A 25,500-nucleotide genomic window follows, 5' to 3' on the forward strand; every position below is an offset into this window, starting at 1 on the left:
CATTGCAGGAACACCTGTTCTACATTATTTACAGTATATAATGACAAAGATGGAACGTTGAACGGTGCTTTTTTTGCACTTTGAACACTACAGGACTTCCAGCCCTATTGGAGCCACAAGTAACTCTAGATCCAGATTGCATGTTTGATTTGTAGAAAAGGATTTTTTTTGGACCGCTCTTCAGCTTGTTTAGACAGAAGCGCCTGTGTCTGCTGAATGTGAAAGTAACACACATCAAACGCATTTCTACTTTGGACGCAGCAATTCATTTATTCAGATGGTCATCTTGAGTCATTGTACAGTAAAAAATAATCTCCAGTGTTCACATTTGCAGACGATGCTGATGCAGGGAAGCAGTGTTAGATGCAACAATAAATCACTGGCAGCGGAGTACAATCTGAGAGTCACTGTGTCAAATATACTTCAATCATTGCCTTGTAAAAAATGTCAAAATGGAATTAATTGCAGGATAGTAAACTTGTCCATTTTTAAATCTGTCATGCCACAAAATCAAAAACACATCTCCGTTCATTAAAGAAAAGAATATCCTAGTGTCTGGGGAAACCAGGTCAACTGATGTTCTGGCCTTGGGGCAGGGTCAAATATATCTTTAATTTCCAAAGGGGTGAAAACGCCTGATTTTCTGAAGATCTTTTTCAGCAATGCGAATTTCATCTGGGGTTGCATAGTAACCAAACTTCGGCCCTTTGCAACACTTAACCCTTCAGCGCAGGATTCTCTGCTGCACCATGTAACAATGAGTGTTATGCTTACTTACCTTGCTACAAGCTGGGCAAGCCTCTGGTTAAAGAACCTTGCACCCCGGCCTGTTAACCAGCCAACACATCTGACCTGCAGCAGTGTATTTTTTAATGTGATATTCACAGTGACAGGGGTCCACCCAGACAAGTCCTGCTGCACTGCGCTTCTAAGTGTTGCGACAGAAAAAAAAATACTACAGCTCTATAACTATCAGCGTCCCTAACTATACGAGTATGAAGTTACTGGGGTCTGGTTATGCACAACTGCAGCACTCAGTAGGGGGGTGGGTTCGGTCTAGACAATCTCATATGACTACACCATCCAAAAAAAATGAACAAGATGTTTTTTTTAAATTAACATGGCACGGGCCTTAAGGTATCACATTATTAAACCCCGGCAGTTGATGCAGTCACCTCCACAACACTTCCCACAGGCAACTGGTCCCGCTCTTCATTTTCTGCTGACCATTGCATCTGCCGAGCGATCTACGGCACAAACCTATCTCCTCTTGAGCCTTCACATTCCTTCGATGGCTGAAGCCAGTGTAATGACGTTCTGTGCCTGCCTCAAAGATGGCATGTCGATCATGCTTCCCTTGAAGGTGAAGGCCCCCTGGTACAAATAAAAAAAAGAGACAAGGAGAATAAAAAAACTTTCCCCTTCTCTGAACAACCACACAGTGACACTTTCCATTGCCTGAGACGTCCCTTCCTACTGTAACCCTGCAAAGCTGAGCAATTGAGGGCTGAAAACATTAAGGTTAAAAACATTATCTCGCACAATCAGAGAATGATATTACATTTCGAAACAGCTCATGCAGGACATATTATAGTAAAATGACACATATTTTCCCTCCATGTTGGTGTTATCACTGGGCATCGATATATTTCCTATTACCTTGGTACAATAGACCATTAACTTCAGCTAAAACTATGAATAGTTCCCTTCAAACGCTTCACAATTACTAAGTACATACATCTCCCAATGTGCACCTCACAGGCAAAAGGGACATAAAAATAACTTTGATAATAATTTTAACACATTTCATTTTGCAATTGTAATCAATCGTAAAAATTTGATTCTGTAACTTATCAAGATTTATGAATTGCTCCCCAGAAACCGAAGAGGCAAAATTAAGACATTTCTGTTCATGCCAACAGATATGATTTTGCACAAAACATTCTTATAGAGGAAGACCCCAAGCTTGGGCAACTGTTGGGATGGATGATGAAGATTATATGGTGTTAAATAGTTCCTATGGACTAGTTCGTAGGATGCAAACATAAGGTTCTGCTAAGATAATTAACTGACAACGCCGCGATTACCACAAATTCTTCCTCCAGGCTATCCTTAATCTGAGCATCAGTGGGACAAAGCGGGAGCAGACTGTGGATCACCACTGAAATATATATACAACAATAACCCACAGAGCAGGAAGCACAATGCGATTCAATGATGCAATAAATTAGGAAAGCAATGCGACATCACTAATTTACTTCTATTTGCCACACTAATGGGCCTCAAAATGTTTTAATCCCATTTGAAGAATCTAGCTCTCATACAGAGACTTAATAATCTTTAGTTGCAAAAACAACAAAACTTCAATTTGGTCATTAACCAAACTGCTCAAATAATTAAGCGGGGATGTGGCGTGCAAGTATGAAAGTTCACCTTTCCGAGTTTTTGATGTTCTCCAAAAGCCTCAATCAGCTCCTGCGCCCACTTCACCCTCTCCGGACTTGGTGAAAATGCTTCTTGTACAATTGGGATCTGGCTGGGGTGAATCACTTGTTTACCTGAACACAGATACCACAAGGCAATTTATTATTCTTGCACTGCGCTCACAAAGGTATGTTTTCAGAAATACACAGCCCGTGTTTTAATTGTGAAATATTTTGCCTCAGATCCTGCATTGCATCATTACTCAGCCCAGCTGTGGTGTTCTGTCACATCCATCATTCTCTGTAAGGGCAACTGCTTCTATTTTATATTTGCACACACAGGTGTATCTTTCTTCAACATGTCCACTCTGCTAGCAATGAAGGTAATGAATAAATTGGCTAATCAGGAGAATTAACCTTTCCATAAAAAAATTCAGAATTGTGCACTAAATATATTTAGTCATGTAAATATTATTATTTTGTGCTTTAGAGATAAGAATTATCTGTGCACACATATTTACAATAATCATTTCACACCTTGGGCGGTTAGGTAGAATGTTCTGGTCACCTGCAGACCATTGAGAAACAGAAAAGATTTCCACAAATCAATCGTGGCGATCAGATTTATTTTTTAGTTGCAGGTACATCCTCTAAAATTATTTGCATTGGGCTGACTGAACGACAGACCACATGCCCCTCGTCTCACTGAATACATGTGTTTGCAACACATTGTACATTCATGTTACAATTTCATAATACCCATAAGTTCACGTATGTTTGCGTGCTTGTGTCCCCAGGATCATCTCATACAAGGAGTGGATTAAACTGCATTCAAAATGTTACATGTTACTGGGCACAATTGCAAATCTAATTAATCATTTCTTAAGAGTTTCCGGTTAAGTTGCAAACACTTGATGTGCAAAACTAGAGACTTCCAGTTGTGATTAATAAGAATACAAAATAGAAAAATGCATTTGATTTGATGCAAGAAATACAGGAGGCCAGACATTGGGTCATATCTCAGAACTCAATACTGTTAATACATAATCAATATGTATTATTTTCTATAGATAGATATATCCAAAAATAATAGCATGCTTCATTATTTTGTTTATATATTATAATGGTATGCTTTATTTTTTATTAATGGTTAGTATCCTTTATTATATATAATGCATGGAAAGTGTATTATGGAGATTAGATGACATGCAAATTCCTGGATTTTGTCCTGTAAGCATTTAGAGCAACGTCACAAGTTTGAATGCCAGTGCTGGTTAGACACTCAAACTTACCTGACTTCAGTGACCAAGCTTCTTTCAACAAGCAGTCACAACAGCAGCAGAAACCTTCTGTCTCAGGGCGCAGTACGAGTAGATAAACAGGGGGAAAATAAACTGGCAGGATCAACTGTGTCCAGAATCAACAGAGTGCTTCCAATCTGCTGACCATGGGACAGCACAGCTGGAGACTCTGGACATTTCTGTGCCAGGGATTATGCTGCCTTCCCCAGTGTTGCTGGGTGGGAGCAAGATAGGGCCATTATTTGTTTGTCTGTGCACGGGCGTGAGAATCACGTTTTTAAAAAAAATAACACGCATCAGTTACATGTTTAATGTACATGTGAATGTAGGTGAAAGGCTACAATCAAGTGATTCTGAGCCTTGTTCATGATACGAAATGAAATATACCCTCCATCACTGTCATTACGGTCAGCATTGTATGTGAACTTCAAATGTAATCTTTAAGTCGATTTCTATTGTTAAATTTTTCTCAAATCCAATCCCTTAATGAAAATATCGGGAAGTGCAAAGCCTCAAAAAATAGTGAGATAAATATGCAAAATTACATTGTTATGTAAGTTTGCTCCTGTTAGTTGGTAGGGGTGATTGTGCGAACTGACACAGAATATCATTCATTAATAGACCTCTGCAAAAAGAACACTGATAAATTTGTGCCAACATGTTAGTAATCTAACTACTGAATGCATGGTTTTGGAACATTTCAAATATTTATTTACAAATCTATCTCGTCTGAATAAATAATCCAAATAATGTGCTGCTATTGGAAAACTAATTTAAGTTCCTGTGTGCTCTCAAAATATTATTTGCAGCAGAAAGAATATTCGAGTATCATTATAAAGTGAAACTATAGACACGCAAGGAACCTATTTAATATTTATCTATTTATAATAAATATTAATTAGTATTTAATTGTGGTGTTTTTAAAGTGAGAACCAGAATATCTGCATTAAAGCATTAGTTAACTTGTTTTGAATGCTATAATTGCAGGTTCCTGTAAAATCTCCACTGCACATTTTTATTGTGCTCATTGGTATAAATTCAATCATATTGCTGGTATAACACGGAATTGCAGCAATCAGTTGCAATCAGCATCATGGTAACATCTTTTAAAAGACATTCCAAATTAGTTTCTCAGTATTCAAACTATACGAGCTGCCAAAAATTTCCAAAAGCAACATTTCTTAATAAATCACCAAACTGTAATTCACAGAAATGTTATCCTTCCCTATAAAGGACATGTTCGTTTTTTTAAAAAAAGTGCAGCAAGGTGATATTTCTGATTGATAAAAATTGCACACATTTATCGTGAGCTGAGGGCAGGGAAAAGATTTACTAAAGCGTGATTATTTACAGCTAGCGAAATCCGTCATTCTGCAACACCATTTGATGTGTCCTGTTCTTGATCAATTTTGGTCAGATCCATTCTGAAAGCGTGACATGAACATTCCTTTTCAGTTTTGTGAGCAGGACTAAAATGTTACAGCATAATGCTGTCATTTCAGATTTATGACTTAGCTTTCATATGTGAGATTAAGCTTTTCTAAATTAAGTACAAAAATGTTTAATTTTTACTCGACAAATACTATCACAGCCAACGCATGGCACCTTCCTCAGGGAGAGATTAATGGGCAACAACAAAACTGATAACATTTGAGTGCAAAACAGTTCACTCTCCTGCTAACAGTTATTTTCAGGTGCAGTGAAACTATAGCTTATTAATGCAGCCCTTTATTTGTGATCCGTTTATCAATTTCAGAAAAGTACAATGCAGTATCTCTGTCCTCGATGTGCCAATAGCGAAAGGGAACAAGCACAAATGTTGGAAAATTGAAATGTAAAAAAAAATCCACAGGAATTACTGCAAATGTACAGCGTATGTCCCCGAAGGAAACGTAAGGGGCCAAATGTCCTTTCTTTCGTGATCTAACATTTAACGATTTTCTAAACAGCATCTGAAAGTGGGAGGTTAATAGTTTGGATTCCAAAAGCTCACAGCTATCTGACTTTTTTAGAAGCTTTTTAATGTTTTGGTGTTTTCTGGCTCATTTTATATTCTGACTTAAGGCTGAGTTGATTATTTTTGCACAGTATCCCTAACCTTCACTGTCAAAAGACCATTTTACATTTTTAAGTAATGGTGAATAAATGACTTCTTTAACAATATTTTTCCTGGTTACTTAAAGTATATTAAAAGTAGCACAAGAAGAAGAAATTGGGGAAACTGAAATCCAAGAACACACTTTGCAATGTCACCTGCGTAATTCAATCAGGGAATGAAATTTTCAAAAATGATTCATCAATATAATTTGTCATTATTGAAGCACCTATGCAAATATAAATTGGTGTATATTCCTTTTTACTTTTAAAATATTATTATAGCAAATGTATTGCACATTTCGCAGGGAGAGATTAATGGGCTGCACAAAACTGATAACATTTTAGTGCAAAGTGTTTCACTTTTCTGCAAACAGTTATTAAGAACAGAATTATTTCCTGTTACGTTATTAAAATAGGAGGGTTCACATTTCAACTTTTTCTTTGCCACGTCAAACTCCTGGCACGTGATGTTAACCTCTCTGAACACATCAAAAATATAAAAATCATTTTTGACCCCATGTCTAGAACAACATACAGATACAATAGTGGAGAGAATATGAAGTGTAAGAGGATTTAAGGAGGAATATATAAGGGGCAATGATCAGCTTCGAACCATACCAGTGAATCCCATCAAGGCACCCTCTCTCGATTGCCTGCAAAGGCCCTCTTCATCCTTGTAGTCAATATAGACAAGATCTATGGCTTGGAGACCAAATGCCTTGGCTGTAACAACAACCTTCTGTCTTGCGTAAACAAGCTCTCGAGCATCTTTAGTTCTGGTGGCACCTGGAACAAAAGAAGTGAGAGCACTTCCACAAGGAAATTATTCCCCAAATTGGTTTAAAACAAGTTACATCCCGTAAACTAAATAGGTTTCTTTCCCACTAAACACGACAAAGCATTTCATGTTTTAACAATAATTGATATGTGCAAAATGAATAACCGATCTTAAAAGGTATTTAATCTTCCTGTGAAAAGCCCAATAAGAAGATTTCTTGCGATTGGGTAATGATTTGTTTCCTTCTATCTGGACACTGTTAGTAACTAAATTAAGAATTTAAACACTGAAGAGAATCTAAGATAACTAAAAAGTTCCTTTGGAAGTGAAAAAGAGGAACATTTATCAATTTATTTACAAAGTCAGCTATTAATTACAATCAACAAAAAGGTCTACATTTAATGTGGAGTGTAGTTTGATCTCTGTGCGACAAAAAATCTGTTTAAAAAGTGAAAGTGTGGGATATTTGCACTCTAAAAAAGTTAAATATAAAGAATGAACATGTCTGTAGGTGATGACTGAAGGAAGGAGAAACATCGAGAAATAGGTCCTTTTTCCTCACCTATGCTGGCACAAAAATCATCCGACCCAAATACCACTCCGTCAAGATGGAAGCCAGCATGTGGCCCGAGACGCTTCGCTTCTTCACACCCAGCCTTCAAGAAAAATAACATTTCACAATACCGATGTCAATGGAATATTCTGTACACCTGGCAGTTTGCAAACATGGTTTCAATCACACTAACATGATCAGGGGCTGTAGCACACCTAATAACCATCCAGCCTGAATGAAAGGCTGGAGAGGTTCTTTTCTTCTTTACTTGTAAAGTGCAGGCGAAAATTCGATTTTGTAAGATTTTTGGGTTGCGAGGTAAAAGGGGAATCATTTAATTTAGAAGGAAGTGTGACCATTGTTTTATTTCCTGGCCAACTTCAGGAAAGACTGGTGTGACCCTCTATAATTCAGCAACCGCGTAGTTATCCATTTCTTTTTCTCATGGTTTTCTGGTTAGTGAATTTCAGGAAGAATTTGATTATACTTTCTTCTGGGGAATTGCATATTTGTGGTGCTGGGACACAATAATCTTAATGCAATCTTAAAAACAAACGTGCATGATAAAAGTATGTGAAATAATTTAACGTGTATTTTTGGACTTGTATTCAGAACGAACTGCCTTTTATCTTCACTAGTTAAATATAAACTCCTTAGAGTATCAGAAGTATAACATTGCACATTTCTGTTCTTTGTTGAATACCTCATTAATTTCACACATTTTTAATGTTTTTCAAAATAAAACAAATCTTCAGGTCATAAAAATAATTTATAATACAGAATTTATTATTAGCCCTTAACTGGATAACTTCAAAATTAAATTTATTTGCATGCTGGACATGTCCCAAAATTTTCCCTGAATGCTCTGTGGCAAATAAAATTAAATATTTATTTGAATTTGTGTTGCCTGGATTGAGCTTTTAATAAAGGGCGTATTACTAACTATTTAAATGCTGTAATGCCTTTATTTTTTAATTTATGCAACTATGATGATAGAAAATCTACGTATGAAAAAATACCGAATACGTGCTTTACATTACATTATTCTTTTCATCCATGATTAAAAAATAATTTTGTTTGAAGATATTATTTCTCTTACCTTGAAATTCAGCAATCCTACTGCCGTCTCCACGAAAGTGATTAAGTTCATTGGCTCCTTCAATGTCCGACCCTTGGAATATTTTGCAAATCTGTCTGCAAACTAAATACGGGAATAATTCTTTATTTACATTTTTTCCCGGTTTTATAAAAGTGGCGAAATAATGCCTGAAAAGGATTTGATTTGTACTCCAACCTTTTGATTTCTGCAAAGTAATGTTATAGTTTGCATTAAGTACGATTGCGTTTTCCAAGCCTCTTTCAAAGGTACTGAAAATTGAGTGTTGTCCCAAACATTTCTTTGAGATTATTAAATATTTAATGGCGTTTTAAAATAAAATTTGCACGTGGATTTTATAAGCCTCACATCATTAACACTTAGATCGATGTCTATCTACAACTTAAAGGTGGCTAAATATTCATTTTCAATTTACTGATGTGGTGGTATACTCATTTCAAATGTACAAGTAAAAACCATACACTTTAATATACTTGATTCTACTGAAATGAACACCTTCACATATATCCCCTTTTGTTGGCTTGGATTTTGCAGCAAGGTGACACCAGCCTCTCATTGTGATTCATTCAATTTCTGCAACAGATTTGAATTAGACTGGACTATGTTATTAAACACACATAATATGACACAAAGTCTAATAATTCACAACTCTGAAAGGTTGGGATTACAACGGACAAATCCTTTTGCTATTTTATTATACTGGTGGTGTAATTCCTGAATGAAGAACCAGCCTCTCAGACTGGCAAGCCCTTGCTTCAGCTTTTATACTATATGATTTCCCCTAATACTTCTGAGTTTTAGTTGGGGTGTCATAAAGAAAGTAGGTTTCTTTCTTTGAACACTGAGGATTGGAAAAATTGTCGCCAATTCACAAGCCGTACTGGGCTGTCAGTGGGGTATCCCAAATTCCAAAATCTATCATCTGGAAAGATACAATAGCTCTTGCACACTACTCTTTTTTTCTTTCAGAAGGAGGATTAGAGTACAAAACGTACTACATTTAAGTTGTAATCATCGTAGTTCTAAAGCTGACGAAAGTATCTCAGGTAAACCGGCGAAGACAAAAAAAAAAATCAGACATCCAAAAACGTAAAGAAAATTCATTTGTTGAAGGATTTCAAATGAGAAAAAGGGAAATTTTAATCATCTCCCCATTCAATCTCAGTTGGGTAAATCATATCTAAGAGATTTGCATAAATATAAACCATCAAAGCCTTTTCATCTTCAAAGGGGGTTTCGGGACCCTATAAGCTTTGTACTGTAATCATCACAGGTCACAACCCTGCAGGAGTAGGGCTGCTATGGCAACATAAAAAACTAATGCTACAGGCTTAACATAATATTCTGGTTCATAGAAAAGTGCAGTGACAGAAATGCCTTTTATAAACTGCCAACTTATATTACAATACCTGAATCTCACTTTCAACTGCGTTAAGTCCCAGTTGTTCTATTAACGACATATTGTGGATGCAATTAGTTTTGGATTCAGATTTTTTTTTAATAAATCAAATTATTATTTCATTTTGGTTACATTAATTTCACCACACCCCCGTACCCCCCCCCCACGCCCCCGACCGACCTTTACCCCACCGTAACGTCCTTTTGTACATGCAGTTTGCAGACTCAAACTGTAAGTTATCTGCAGCGAATATTAACATACAAAACCTGGTAAACAGGTTTCAATTATTTTTTTTCCGTCTCTCTCAAAGAGACGATTAAAAGTTTCCGGCTTGGTCCAGTATTCACTGCACCGGAGTAAAAGAAAAGAGAAATTGGGGAGGAGAAGTAGCAAGCCTTAGCAATTCTTTCAATTCCAAAGCACACCCAATACTATGTTGGCAAGAATGCACACTGTTCAGGATTTGCGGTGGCATTGTTTCACAACAAAGGAGTCAGAGTTACGCTTGTTATAGTCCAATAAGCCAATGCCAGTCAAACAAGTGCCCATAACCAGGACAAAGGGGAGCAAGAGATTCTCACACAATAGACAACAAGTAAGTCCATCTTTTAGTTACAAATCAGCCTCCATGTTTATTCTTAATATAATTTTTCCCCAACCACCACCCCCCCTCCCTCTCCCTCCTTCCCCTCAAACGGGCAAAATGAACAGTAAAGGGCTACGCTCGCATCCTGGGAGAGTGCAAATAGGCGTGTTCGAACCGGGAATCCCCAGGAGAAATCCAAAGTTAAGCAGAGGACAATCAAACAGTGCTATCTACCAACTCGTAACGCCGCAACCTGAGGAGCGGGGAAGCGGAGGGTGGCAGGATTGTTGGTGGTGATGATGGCGGGGAGTGGAGGGGGGGGGGGGGGGCGGTGGCGAATGAATAGGGACTATTTATTTGATAACATTTTATTGTCATTCCTGTTGCCAATGCAGCCGAACCACTTTTCGCCGCTGCGAAATCTAGAGCCTCCAATTCTGCAGACGTTGCAAATTAAATAAAAAACATAGACACAATACTCTACTCAGGTTTTTAGCGGGTGAATTTATTTATATTTTTGTCGTGAAAACAATTGCAGTAAAAACTTGAAAACAAAGTCAGCATTTCACTTGTTAGCCATAAAAATCAGAGTTAAAGACGCTTTTATAAACTTTTATAAATAGGTTTGCTTCAATCCTATTTAAGATTAACTGTTCCTATATTTTATAATTGTCCTCATTTATTGAAAGCATGTTAAGGTAATGAGGGCTATTTCAAAGTTGACTTAAGTAATTTGATGTGTCTCCTGTTTTTATTTCAAGACTTTACGGGCTTAAAAAACCTCAGCCATGCAGGAAAAGCACACCTGCTAGCAATTAAAATGGAAGAAATACAGAACTCTTCAGGAAATAATATCTGTAGTAATTAAAAACAGTGGTTAAAAGCTTCCTGTTCATTTTTCTTGTTTGCCCCAAGCACAACCCCTTATATTCCTTTTCCTCTTTTTCATTTAACCCCTCTCTCTCTCTATCTCTCCCTCTCAGCAACTCACCCATTTTATTTCTTCCACGGTTTCCACTTTAGGGAGCATCAGGGTCGGAGGAAGTGCTTCAGATTGAAGGATGACTTCCATGTCGCGCTCAGCCAGGCCGCTCGACACAGAGTTGATGCGCACACACAAATCTGTGCGGTCCGCGCTAGGTCGAGTGAGCACCTTTGCGAGTGTCAGCCTCGCCTCCTCCTTGAGCCAAAAGAAAGGTCTATTCTTAGCGGTGACTTGCGATTTTAAAAACGACAAAATTTATCATCAAAATAAGAACAGTGATCAACTATTTACAATCTGCGGTAGACGTCAATTCTCGACATCTCCACAATACAACTTGAGCACGTTGCAATATAAAATAATCTATAAAAGTCAGCAGCCTCAGGCTTGCTGTATTAAATCTAGAGGCATCTGTTTCAGTGATTCAACTATCTCTGGCGCTGGATGTTTGCGAACAGATTAGTGATTTGACGACTCTTCTGGTTAATTCACCTTACAAGGCCCCAGTGATATTATGTTTTGCCGTGCATTTGCCACGTGCGACGTGAGTGACCAGGCTGCTGATCGGGAGAGGAGGAATGAAGTCAAACCTTCGGGCGGGGGTGTGGGTGCAATCGGAGTTTGGAACCAGGTTGATGTCAAAAAAAGAGACAACGCCAAAAGCAAGGGGGTACACACACACACACACACTCACACACACACACTCACACACACACACAAATAAAAATGGCCAAAAGATTTGAAAATGTGGTCTGCGTTAAATGATGTAAGGAAACAGTAGCTTATAGTTGTCAGATCAGATCAGAAATGGGTACATAAAGTTGTTTAAGACAGCGCTGCAGTGTGGCTGATTTACGGGGGTTTAGGCTGCTGATAATTAGAGTAAGCACAGACACAGAATGAAGTGATGGCTCTCTGCAGTTCAAGTGAAAAGAATAATAAACCCCAAGGTTAATGAAACCTGAATCAAATAGCCTTGAGCCTGGTATCATCACACTTTCATGAAGGGCTAACACATGCCAGTCAGTGGGAGGGTGAAGCTGGAAGCGGCTGGTGATCATTTACTATCATGCATAAAATGCTGGAAGTGGAAAAATTAAATAAATAAAGGCGTACGGGAGCCCCCCAGTCCAATCCAGTTGCGACTTCAACATAAAGAAATGGGGGGAAAAAAATGTACAGTGTGGACACACCGGCAGCTGTTCATCAGTCCTGCCGCAGATGAAATCAAAGACTCCTATCTCAACAACCAATCAAATCACATTTCCAGTCCCATATAAATCATGCTGAGGATGGACTTAAAACAGACACAGCGAGATACCTCGTTCCTCAGCACTTCCACATCGTTAACCATTTAGCTCCCCAACTTCCGGGCACATTTCATTAGGCAAAATTGGGAACTTATCCCAGAAGCATCCAGGAATGATGTCCCAGTTCATAGAATCCCACAGTGCAGAGGGAAGCCATTCGGCCCACTGAGTCTGCACCGATAACAATCCCACCCAAGCCCTATCCCTGTAACGCCACACATTTACCCTGCTAGTCTCCCTGACACTAAGGGGCAATTTAGCGTGGCCAATCCACCTAACCCGCACATTTTTCACAGAATCTTACAGCACAGGATGAAGTGCCTATCCCGACACTTTGAAAGGTCTATTCCATTCGTCCCATGCCTCTTTGCTCTCACCCCCATAGCCCTGCAAATATTTCCCCTTCAAGTATTTGTCCCATTCCTCTTTCAAAAGTTACTTTTGGATCTGCCTCCACCTCCCCCCTCTTTCAGGCCCTCTGTTAGAATGTAACCGATCACAACATTGGATCTGTTGTAGTGTGACCAATAGTACCAAGCTGTAAGGGATCAGCTGACCCAATAAACTATGTAACCAATGACAAAATGAAGTATAAATACAAATGTGTTGGCATTGTTAAGGAGCTTGGAATGGCCCAGGGTGAGGCCGCAAGTGTTGGAGTAATGATGTTTCTTTATTAAACCTTTTTCTTTGATTTACAAATTGGAGTTAAGTTTTGTTTCATTTTATTGCCTAAAACTGAAGAGTGCCTTCTACTGGATGAACACCCTCCAGATCACCACACCTCACTGCGTAAAACACAGTCTCCTCACCTCTCATTCCGATTGACTAAGTTGAATAAATTTTACATGCAGAACAAACGATGCATTTCAGAGAGAGAGAGAAAAGCGCCTTTGCCCACCCATTAATGGTTGTTTCACGTGTTAGCACTGCTTTTTGCTCAGGATTTTGTAAGAAAGTAGTGGTCCCAAACACAGCCTCAACGTTGCTTTGCCACTGAAAGCACTGCTTACATAGAAACATTGAAACTAGAAGCAGGAGGAGGCCATTTGGCCTTTCGATCTTGCTCCGCCATTCATTATGATCATGGCTGATTATCAAATTCAATATCCTGATCTCTCTACCCTCCCCATATCCCTTGATCCCTTTAGCCCCAAGAGCTATATCTAATTTCTTCTTGAAATCAAACAACGTTTTGGCCTCAACTACTTTCTGTGGTAGTGAATTCCACACATTCACCACCCTCTGGGTGAAGAAATTTCTCCTCACCTCAGTTCTAAAAGGTTTACCCCTTATCCTCAAACTATGACCCTTAGTTCTGGACTCCCGCACCATCGGGAACATTCTTTCTGATTCTACCCTGTCTAACCCTGTTAGAATTTTATAAGTTTCTATGAGAAAGGCTCTGCATTAAGTAGGATTTCTTGAAAGAAATATTTGTGTATCTATTCATTTGTTCATAAGATAGATATAAATGTGTCAAAATAGGTTTGAAATCTCCATCTGACCCTATGGTTTCTAATGGGACCTGACAGTAACGGAATTACGTGAAATGATCAGTCCGGCTGCTTGATGCAGCAGCTGGAAAGGTTCCTAGTTGGATGTTGTAGATAATCTCAAATGGTCATCTTCATTTGAAATGATCCTGATATTCAGTCACACGGACATTTTCATCACTGCCAGACACAAACACCGAAAGCAGATGATACTATTCCCACAGCGATGCAATCTGCTGTCCAATTGCAATCTGCAAGTAATCTAGGTGACATAGTTAGGAATCAAGGCTGCATCAGTCTTTGATATAAGCAAACCCAAAACTGAACTGCTTCACATTTTAACTTCATTGCAATGTTAATGTAAGCCTGCTTGTTTGTGACACTCGTAAATAAATTTTAGACTTTATCTTTCTCTATCTGTGAACTGCGTTTCGAACGTTAAAAAATAATGCTTTCCCCTCACTTCTCTGAATCATAAAATAACTCCTCGTCTTTCCACGGATTTGTTCACATTATCAAACCCCCTGCAGCCTTTGCAAGAATTGTCTCATAGGGAGGGATTCGGAAATCTCTGTAACCTTTCTCTAAAAAAGGTCTGGCATAGGCACGATGGACTGAATGGCCTCCTTCTGTGCTTTATTATTCTAAAATGGGCGATTCTCAGAGTAAATAGTGTTTTCCTCACTCGTATGACTGATAAACAGGTCGAATTCCCACAATGCAATGCTCTCAGGCTAGCATCAAGGTAACACAATAGCCTTCTCCAGCGACCACCATTATTGCGTCTTCCATCATCACCTCTTGTTGTAGACAGACCAACGCTGTGAAATTCAATTTTTAGCTCTGGCCTGTAACTATCTAACAGCACAGGAGGAACAGCGGCTAATAAATATGTTATTGTGCTGACTATCGCGTACAGCTGCGCACTGATGAGAAGCCAGGAGACATTATGATTTCGGCTACCGTGCAGCCACAAACACCTGGATAAGCAGAATAAGGGCCGTGCGCCGACAGGGGAGGAAGGCTGCACTGGCCCGACGCACAAGACGGGAATGATTAAGGGTGAGAACGCGCGTGCAGCCCCACAAAAGAGGGAAACAAAAAGATTAATCAGCAGCCATTAGACCCACTAACCAATCAGCCTCGCACATTCTGAGCTCCTGAATGATCAAAACTGCAAAGAAAACAACATCCGTCCACTTTCACACACCAGTGGAAATGGTGCTCCCTCACGGCAGGGCTGCACAGTCGCACCATCTGGAGAATAAATCGTGTGTGAAGTACAGTATAGTTTGGGACCGAAATCTGTGGCGGCAACTCAGCGGTTAGTTCATTAGTTCCAAACTTCCAGGGATTAGTCCGGCATCTATTCTGCTGTCAGAAAGGATAAGACAGACAGAATGCAAAAAACTTCAAGGAGGATTGGGACAACCAGGGAGAGGGGGGGGGTGGGGGGTGGAGAGGCAGGGGCAATCCCAGGGCTCATTTTCAAAGTACAGAATATAACAGTGCATGGCCATCCTCAACCCCCGTCAAAATTGTCAACATCACTATTACTAAACAAAATGATTCATTCACTTGTTTGACCGAAGGATGTTAAACAAGTCACAGTACTGAACAATATTACAGTTCATCAAATGGGAATGTATTAACAAGATCATACCACACAGCACGGTATCATAATTTAGTGGTTACATTACAAAGTATGGTCGTGGGTTCTTAGACTCGTGTTGTCTGACGCTTCAACCTTCCATCTACATGTTTATAGGTACATGTATGTGTACATGTTTATAAGTACATGTACATGTTTATAGATACATGTATGTGTACATGTTTATAGTACATGTATGTGTACATGTTTATAGATACATATACATGTACATGTATATAGGTACATATACATGTTTAAAATACGTGTATGTGTATATGTTTAGAGATGCATGTACATAGGTATATGTACATGTTTAATAGGTACATGTATGAGTATATGTAAAAAGATACATGTACATGTTAATAGGTACATGTATGTGTACATGCATATATATACAAGTTTATAGGTACATGTATGTGTACATGTTTATAGGTACATGTATGTGTACATGTATATAGGTACATGTACATGTCTATAGGTACATGTATATAGGTACTCTTATTTTCCCAGTGAAGGGAGGATTACTTAGCTGCAAAATAACACATAAACACAAAGGTCCATTTAAATAAAATAATGCATTCAGTGTGGCGCTGTGGTCAGCTCAGCAACCAGCCTTACTAGATCAGGTCTTTACCACATTGATATCTCTGGCTTCAAGTCCCACAGTAAGAAGTCTCACAACACCAGGTTAAAGTCTAACAGGTTTATTTGGTAGCACAAGCCACGAGCTTTCGGAGCGCTGCCCCTTCATCAGGTAAGTGGGATTTCAGTTCACAAACAGGCCATTTAAAGACACAAACTCAATTTACAAAATAATGGTTGGAATGCGATTCTTTACAGGTAATCAAGACTTAAAGGTACAGACAATGTGAGTGGAGAGAGGGTTAAGCACAGGTTAAAGAGATGTGTATTGTCCCCAGCCAGGGCTGGAGATTTTGCAAGCCCAGGCAAGTCGTGGGGGTTACAGTTAGTGTGACACGAACCCAAGATCCCGGTTGAGGCCGTCCTCATGTGTGCGGAACTTGGCTATCAGTCTCTGCTCAGCGACTCTGCGCTGTCATGTGTCGTGAAGGGTGCCTTGGAGAACACTTACCCGAAGATCAGAGGCCGAATGCCCGTGATCGCTGAAGTGTTCCCCAACAGGAAGAGAACACTCTTGCCTGGTGATTGTCGAGCGGTGTTCATTCATCCGTTGTCGTAGCGTCTGCATGGTCTCCCCAATGTACCATGCCTCGGGATATCCTTTTCTCCAACATTGGCCGAGTTGCAAGTGTATGTACCGTGTACCTGGTGGATGGTGTTCTCACGTGAGATGATGGCATCCGTGTCGATGATCCGGCACGTCTTGCAGAGGTTGCTGTGGCAGGGTTGTGTCGTGTTGTGGTCACTGTTCTCCTGAAGGCTGGGTAGTTTGCTGCAGACAATGGTCTGTTTAAGGTTGTGCGGTTGCCTCAGAAGACAAAAACAGGACACGGTGGACAGAGTACCCTTCGTCGTCCAGTACTTCCCCGGAGCAGAGAAACTACGACATCTTCTCCGGAGCCTTCAACATGTCATTGATGAAGGCAAACATCTTGCCAAGGCCATCCCCACACACCCACTTCTTGCCTTCAAACAACCGCGCAACCTCAAACAGACCATTGTCCGCAGCAAACTACCCAGCCTTCAGGAGAACAGTGACCACGACACCACACAACCCTGCCACAGCAACCTCTGCAAGACGTGCCGGATCATCGACACAGATGCCATCATCTCACATGAGAACACCATCCACCAGGTACACGGTACATACACTTGCAACTCGGCCAACGTTGTCTACCTGAAACGCTGCAGGAAAGGATGTCCCGAGGCATGGTACATTGGGGAGACCATGCAGACGCTACAACAACGGATGAATGAACACTGCTCGACAATCACCAGGCAAGAGTGTTCTCTTCCTGTGGGGGAGCACTTCAGCGGTCACGGGCGTTCGGCCTCTGATCTTCGGGTAAGCGTTCTCCAAGACACCCTTCACGACACATGACAACGCAGAGTCGCTGAGCAGAGACTGATAGCCAAGTTCCGCACACATGAGGACGGCCTCAACCGGGATCTTGGGTTCATGTCACACTATCTGTAACTCCCACGACTTGCCTGGGCTTGCAAAATCTCACTAACTGTCTTGGCTGGAGACAATACACATCTCTTTAACCTGTGTTTAACCCTCTCTCCACTCACACTGTCTGTACCTTTAAGACTTGATTACCCGTAAAGACTCACATTCCAACCATTATTTTGTAAATCGAGTTTATGTCTTTATATGCCCTGTTTGTGAACTGAAATCCCACTCACCTGATGAAGGAGCAACGCTCCGAAAGCTAGTGGCTTGTGCTACCAAATAAACCTATTGGACTTTAACCTGGTGTTGTGAGACTTCTTACTGTGTTTACCCCAGTCCAACGCCGGCATCTCCACCTCAAGTCCCAGTCCAGTGACACGGGCACAGAAATCTTGACTGACCCTTCCAGTGCGGTGCTGAGGGAGTTTTTCACCGTCGGAGATGCTATACCTCCCACAGGCCACAGCCAGTCAGGAAGACAGCTCACCACAACTGCAGGGTAAATAACTGAAAGCTTGGTTAAAGGTTATAGGGACCATCTTAAAAAAGAGAGGGAAAAGCAGAGAGGTTTAGAGAGCGCAATCGAGAAATTAGGGCCTAGGCAACTGAAGATTAAAGGTGCCATACAAAGGAAGCTTAATTTAACTGATGCAAACATGTTACTGGGCAGCACGGTGGCACAGTGGTTAGCACTACTGCCTCACAGCGCCAGGGACCTGGGTTCAATTCTGACTCGGGTCACTGACTGTGTGGAGTTTGCATGTTCTCCCCGTGTCTGCATGGGTTTACTCTGGGTGCTCCGGTTTCCTCCCACAGTCCAAAGATGTGCAGGTTAGGTTGATTGACCATGCTAAATTAACCTGAGTGTCAGGGGGATTAGCAGGGTAAATATGAGGGGTTACGGAAATAGGGCGGGTGGGATTGTGGTCGGTGCAGACTCGATGGGCCGAATGGCCTCCTTCTGCATTGTAGTGATTCTATGATACTATGAAAATACTTACTGAATATCTCCACCATTTATTGATCATCATCTAGAAAATTGACATTTCTTTTCTCTTGGATGTCCCACCTCAGAGTTGGCAAGTTCTCTTTTCATTGATGCTCACTTTGAAAACGTTAGCTGTACTTGGATTGAGTGGGTTTGGGCAAATTGCATTGGAGGTTGGCAGTTGAGTTGAGGAAGGGTAGAAAAATGAAAAGACAACCAAATGACCTGGGCCTGTGTTAGACTGAAGCACTGAAACACGGTCAAAGACCTTCTGGTGAAAGAGCTAGGTGATAAAGAGTGTCTAAGGGGAGGAGAAAGTGGTAGAGAGGTTTGGGGGAGGGAGTTCCAGGATTTAGGGCCTAAATGACTGAAAGCATCTAGGATGCGGTATAAAAGATTTATTACGAATATTAAAGATCATCAGTCTCGGCTCCGGAGTGGTGTTGTCATTACTCACATCCTTCACAATAGAGGGCCAAGTTTTATAGGAACTCTTTGCAGTCTTGCGGGGAGCGGAGGGGGAGGGGGATTGTTTTGTATTGTGGGATTCCTGGGTAGTGACAGAGTTACGATGTTTGCTGTTTAATGCTCTCACCACAGCCGACACAGGAACACAATAAACAGCAGCTTCACGTTCTGTCAGTGGGAATGATGCCATGCAACCCAGCACTCAGCAACAATAATCACATGTCAGCACCTTCACGCGCAGGAAATAAGCCTGTTGACCTCTTGTGAGACACTGGAAGGGCAATAATCCACATGGGCTCATTGGACTAATAGGAGAGTTGATCAATGCGAGTCAGCATGGATTTGTGAAGGGGACATCATGGCACAGTGGACCAAATGGACTCCGTCTGAGCTATGACTCTTGCAATCTGCCTGTTTAGCAAACAAAACAGGAATGCCTATACCGAGGCGACTGGTGATGTCATGGAGGACATACAGTGAGGAGGGCAGCTCTCTTTAGCGTCAGAGCTCACTTTTTCTAAACCACAGGACAGTGAAAAAATTAAAATCCTGGAGGGAATAGCCAGATGCCAAAAAAACAATTTTGGCCAAAAACAGGATGGCAGGAATTTCAGAAATGATTTCTGGGGGAATCGGCTGTGAGTCGCACTCTCGCCTCCGACTCAGAAGGTTGTCAGTTCACCCGCTCCAGAGACTTGAGCACAAAATTCAGGCTGACCGACTGGTGCAGTACTGTGGGAGCGCTGCACTGTTGGAGTAGCTACAACATCAAACTGAGGCCTCATTTCCCCTCTCGGGTGGATGCAATAAGGTCTCATTGATCACTATTTTGAAGAAGGGGAGGTTCTGACGAGTGTCCTGGGCTATTATTGCACAATCAAAGCCACTAAAAATACTATAAAAATATCTGGTCATTGTCGCATTGCTTTCTGTGGGAGCTTGCTGTGCACAAATTGACTGTCGTGTTTCCTACATTACAAAGGTGACTGGATTTCAAAAGTACTTCATTGGTTGTAAAGCACTTTGGAATATCTTGAGGTCATGAAACCTGCTGTAGAAATTCAAATCTGTCTCTGAAAATCAGGCCCAAAAACATCACCCTCCAAGAAAACTGAACAATGTTCAAAGTTGTGCGGGTTAGGTGGATTGGCCATGCTAAATTGCCCCCCTAGTGTCCGAGGGATTAGCAGGGTAAATAAGTGGGGTTATGGGGGTAGGGCCTGGGTGGGATTGTGGTCGGTGCAGGCTCGATGGGCCAAATGGCCTCCTTCTGCACTGTAGGGATTCTATGACTGTAAATCTATGAATCAGCAACACTTTACAATGCTCTTCCAGTAGGTTCACAGTTGTGCTACTGCTTATTTGCATCTTTATTTGCACTGCGCAGTACCTTCTTGTTCAATGCAACACCATCTTCACAGTCAAGGACAGCACAATCTACATGGAGACTGGTAATCTTGTGGAGTTTCCTTTCATCATTCCCAGGGACGTAGAGAACTGCCCTCCGAGGCACGTACTTATGCTTGGTATTTGCACTGCAGGTGTAGTGACAACACTCCACACGCCCGAATGTCTTGACAGAGTTACTTCTGCAAAGAAAAAGGGCCAATGTCATCAAATATTCAAAGTCAAAGGGAAAACAAAGAAAAAGCAGACTTCAAAACATGGAAGGCAATTTGGAAAAAATAAATGTTCTATTTGCTTTTTATGGGGAAATATGATCAGCATCAGCAGCGGTATGTGAATCTCTGCAAGTTATCAGTAATATGCCTTTCGTGACAACTTGAGGTACAGTACAGGCTGTCTGAAAGACAATATGTTGTGCATCCTCTTGGAAGTACTGGTTTAATAAGATGATTCACGAAAGGACCTGGCTCATCGCTTCTCGGTCTTTTTACTAAGATCAAGCGTCAGATTAAGCCCAAGACTCTCGCCAACTTTTACAGATGCACCATAGAAAGCATTCTTTCCGGATGTATCACAGCTTGGTATGGTCCTGCTCTGCCCAAGATGGCAAGGAACTACAAAGGGTCGTGAATGAAGCCCAGTCCATCACATAAACCAGCCTCCCATCCATTGACTCTGTCTACACTTCCCTCTGCCTTGGGAAAAGCAGCCAGCATAATCAAGGACCCCACGCACCCCAGACATTCTCTCTTCCACCTTTTCCCATCGGGAAAATGATACAAAAGTCTGAGGACAGGTACTAACCAACTCAAGAACAGTTTCTTCCCTGCTGCCATCAGACTTTTGAATGGATCTACCTCACATTAAGTTGATCTTTCTCTGCTCCCTAGCTATGTCTGTAACACTACATTCTGCACTCCTTTTCTTCTCTATGAATGGTATGCTTTGTCTGTATAGTGTGCAAGAAACAATACCTTTCACTGTATACTAATACATGTGACAATAATAAATCAAATCAAATCAAATTAAAGATGGGGTGCAATGCCTTATCTTGTCAGCTTGGATCTTGTTTGTCTCTCCTTGTGGGGACCAAGAATTGGATTCAATAGAATTTGAATTTGGTCCTTGGAGCGAGCAAGGAATGGATCCAGGTTTGCCCGCTCCACTCTGAGCACTGGCTTTGTAACTTTAAGGATGGAGTAAAAATGTATGTGGCTGCACTGAATGGGAATAGGAGAGAGGGTGGGGATAATATGGAATTGGAGACAATGTGTGGAGAATGGGAAAAACAAAAAAAGGAGGAAGAGGATGGGTGGGTGAGAGGAAAGAAGAGAATCACACCAACAAAAAGTTGTATTTATATAGCACCTTTATATAGCAATTATCAGACAAACGTTGGCATTGAGACATATGAGGAGGCAGCAGATGATCGAAAGCTGGATCAAAGAGGTAGGTTTTAAGGAGTGGTTTAAAGCAGAGAGGCAGAGAGATTCAAGGAGGGAATTGCAGAGCTCTCGTCCTTGGCAGCTGAAGGCATGTCCGCCAATGATGGAGCGATGGAAATTAGGATGCACAAGGGACCAGAAATGGGGATGCGCAGAGATCTTGGAGAGTTGTAAGGCTTGAGGAGATCACAGAGGGACAAGGTCATGGAGGGATGTGAACACAAGGAGGAGAATTTTAAAATCGAGGTCATGCCAGACAGGGAGCCTAAGTAGGACTACGAGTTTGGGGATGTGGGTGAACGGAACCTGGTGTGAGATGGGCAGCAGAGTTTGGAGGAGCTCCAAGTTTCTCAAGGAGGAAAAGTAGGAGGTTGGCCAGGAGAGCCAAGGGACAGTGAAGACTAGAGGTACAAAAAGCATGGTCAAGTGTTTCAACAGTAGCTGGATAAAGGGAGGATCAGAGGTGGGTGATATATAGGTGATAGAGGGAGTATGCAGTCTTGGTGACGGTGTAGACTTGAGGAGGGTGGGTGGAGAATGTTTCGCATCTTAATGCTGGGAGATGGAGTTTTTTAGGGCCTGTTTTGACATTCTTCGAATCATAGAATCCCTACAGTGCAGAAGGAGGCCATTCGGCCCATCGAGTCTGCACCGACAACAATCCCACCAGGCCCTATCCCCATAACCCCATGTATTTACCCTAGCTAGTCCCCTGACACTAAGGGGCAATTTAGCATGGCCAATCCACCTAACCTACACGTCTTTCGGACTGTGGGAGGAAACCGGAGCACCTGGAGGAAACCCATGCAGACACGAGGAGAATGTGCAAACTCCACACAGACCCAAGCTGGGAGTTGAACCCGGGTCCCTGGCTCTGTGAGGCAGCAGTGCTAACTACTGCGATGGGGTGGGTCAGGAACATTTTCCCTGAACATAAGCAAGGGGCTGTTAGACCACGTCGATGTCATTGTGTCTTTCAAAGGTTACCTCATTGAAACATCCAGAATTCTTGAGAAGGCAAGATGGTAAGGAGCTGTTTCCCACTGGGCTGGAGGATCCACAAATAAGATTCATCAACTTTTTAAAAATTCATTTGTGGGACATGGATGTCGCTGGCTAGACCAGCATTTATTGTCCATCTCTAGTTGCCCTTGAGAAGCATTTGGTGAGCTGCCTTCTTGAACTGCTGCTGTCCATGAGGTGTAGGTACACCCACAGTGCTGTTAGGGAGGGAGTTCCAGGATTTTGACCCAAAGGAAAAGGAATTGGTCATTTAGGATTGAGACAAGGAGCAATGTCTTCCCCCAGAGGCTGGTGAGTCTTTGGAATTCTCTATCCTAGATCATTATAGATCCTCCATCACTGAGTATATTAAAGGCAGCGTTTGATGGATTTTTGTGTGGGAAGGCAAAAGAGGTTCAGCCATGTTCTTAGTAAATGCCAGAGCAGGTGATCTCTGGTTTAATATATGCCTGGAGGTTGCATCACATGACTTTCATCTCAGCCTCCTATGAATGCCCAATGCACTCAACTGTGCACCACCACCTTACACCAATCAGAAAGCTTTCTGCAACTTGATGGCTCCTTGCTGTCAGACAGAGCCATTTTCCAGGTCCAATATTTTTACAACTTGTAATGACTTCAATCAGGCCATTGAGGTTGGCCTATTGGAGTATGAACTCCCTGATTAAGGAGTCAATTGATGGGCCAATCAGGGAGTCTTTTCCTTGTATTTAACCAGGAGTGTCAGTTCCTCTGGCGCTCCCGAAGGTAGAGTGCTGACTGATCGCACTCTGTGTACTGCTGCTGGACTTGTAAATAAAGGGATTTTGGTGAAGGGACTTCTGCCTCTGAAGATTTATTCCACAACTAATGAACAAAAGTGTTCAAAGAAAAATGAGGAATATGTTTTATTGCCCCTATCATTTCATCCTCGGTTTGCTCACAGTTGGAGTCTTGAGGATTGCTGGAGGGAAGGCAATCCTGCAAAATGGGTCACCTTGCATAGCATCTGATCATATATTCTTAACTTTGTGGCACAGTGGTTAGCACTGCTGCCTCACAGCACCAGGGACCTGGGTTCGACTCCTGGCTTGAGTCACTGTCTGTGTGGAGTTTGCATGTTCTCCCCGTGCCTGCGTGGGTTTCCTCCGGGTGCTCCGGTTTCCTCCCACAGTCTGAAAGACGTGCTGGTTAGGTGCATTGGCCGTGCTAAATTCTCCCTCAGTGTACCCGAACAGACGCCGAAGTGTGGCGACTCGGGATTTTCACAGTAACTTCATTGCAGTGTTAATGTAAGCCTACTTGTGACATTAATAAATAAACTTAAACTTGAAATGAAATACACCAACAGAAATGTAATAAAGATCAGACAATCTGTTTTAGTGATCTTGGTTGAGGGATAAATATTGGGTAGAGCACTGAGGAGAACTCTCCTACTCTTCTTCGAAATAGTGCCACCGGATGTTTTAAATTCATCTGACGGGGCAGACAGTACCTCGATTTAATATCTCTGAGAGTGAGGCGCATACAGTTCACTGACACGTGCAGCTTAATATTCAGAACACACGGGCATTTGGCAATCACATGACACCTCTCCCAGTGATCCCAGAATATGCCTCAGTGTGCCCACACCCTGGGGCCTCCTCAAAACACTTCGAGACTCTGAGATTTCACCCGTGTCCTCTCAAATCTCTGATAACCAGAGGACACAGGTTTCAGATATCTGGCGAAGGAACCCAAAGACAAGTTAAGAATAATTCATTTTTGCAGCGAGTTGTTCTGATTTGGAAGGCACTGCCTTGTAAGGGCAGTGGAAGCAGATTCAATAATAACTTGATACATTGAAGGGGCGAAATTTACAGGGCTATGGAGAACGGGCAAGGAGAGGGAGCGGCACGGTAGCACAGTGGTTAGCAATGCTGCTTCACAGCATCAGAGACCCAGGTTCGATTCCCGGCTTGGGTCACTGTCTGTGTGGAGTTTGCACGTTCTCCCCGTGTCTGCGTGGGTTTCCTCCGGGTGCTCCGGTTTCCTCCCACAATCTGAAAGACGTGCAGGTTAGGCGCATTGACCCGAACAAGTGCCGGACTGTGGCGACTAGGGGAATGTCACAGTAACTTCATTGCGGTGTTAATGTAAGCCTTACTTGTGACTAATAAATAAACTTTACTAATTGCATCGCTCTTTCAAAGAGCCGGTACAGATGCAATGGGCTGAATGGTCTCCTTCTGTGCTGTATCATTCTCCGACTTCACATTTGCTCACAATGTTTATGTTCCTGGTAACAAGGCCCAGCATCATAATGAGCCGGTTTATATAAAACCTCCGATTCACCTGAAGCAACGCTCTGGGAGAAATCCGTTTTCCTGTGTCAGAGGATGACAGATTTGTGATGCTCC

The 25,500-nt window shown here is 41.7% G+C and overlaps 1 protein-coding gene across 2 annotated transcripts in view; it reads right to left on the minus strand.

Moving 5' to 3' along the window:
- Positions 1 to 246: 246 nt before the first annotated feature.
- clybl (citrate lyase beta like) overlaps positions 247 to 25,500 on the minus strand; it is a 142,064-nt gene continuing 116,810 nt past the window's right edge. Inside the window, exons 3-9 of one of the 2 annotated variants that reach the window (XM_078221553.1) lie at positions 20,638 to 20,836; positions 11,246 to 11,434; positions 8,252 to 8,353; positions 7,162 to 7,255; positions 6,440 to 6,607; positions 2,434 to 2,558; positions 247 to 1,374 (exon numbers count right to left, since the gene is read on the minus strand). In XM_078221553.1, the coding sequence (XP_078077679.1) occupies positions 1,279 to 1,374; positions 2,434 to 2,558; positions 6,440 to 6,607; positions 7,162 to 7,255; positions 8,252 to 8,353; positions 11,246 to 11,434; positions 20,638 to 20,836 (973 nt within the window). In that variant the 3' untranslated portion in view covers positions 247 to 1,278. The remainder of the gene's footprint in view (positions 1,375 to 2,433; positions 2,559 to 6,439; positions 6,608 to 7,161; positions 7,256 to 8,251; positions 8,354 to 11,245; positions 11,435 to 20,637; positions 20,837 to 25,500) is intronic. The other variant, XM_078221554.1, reaches the window with a different exon arrangement.

Source organism: Mustelus asterias, chromosome 10, assembly GCF_964213995.1.
Source record: "Mustelus asterias chromosome 10, sMusAst1.hap1.1, whole genome shotgun sequence".
Taxonomy (NCBI): domain Eukaryota; kingdom Metazoa; phylum Chordata; class Chondrichthyes; order Carcharhiniformes; family Triakidae; genus Mustelus; species Mustelus asterias.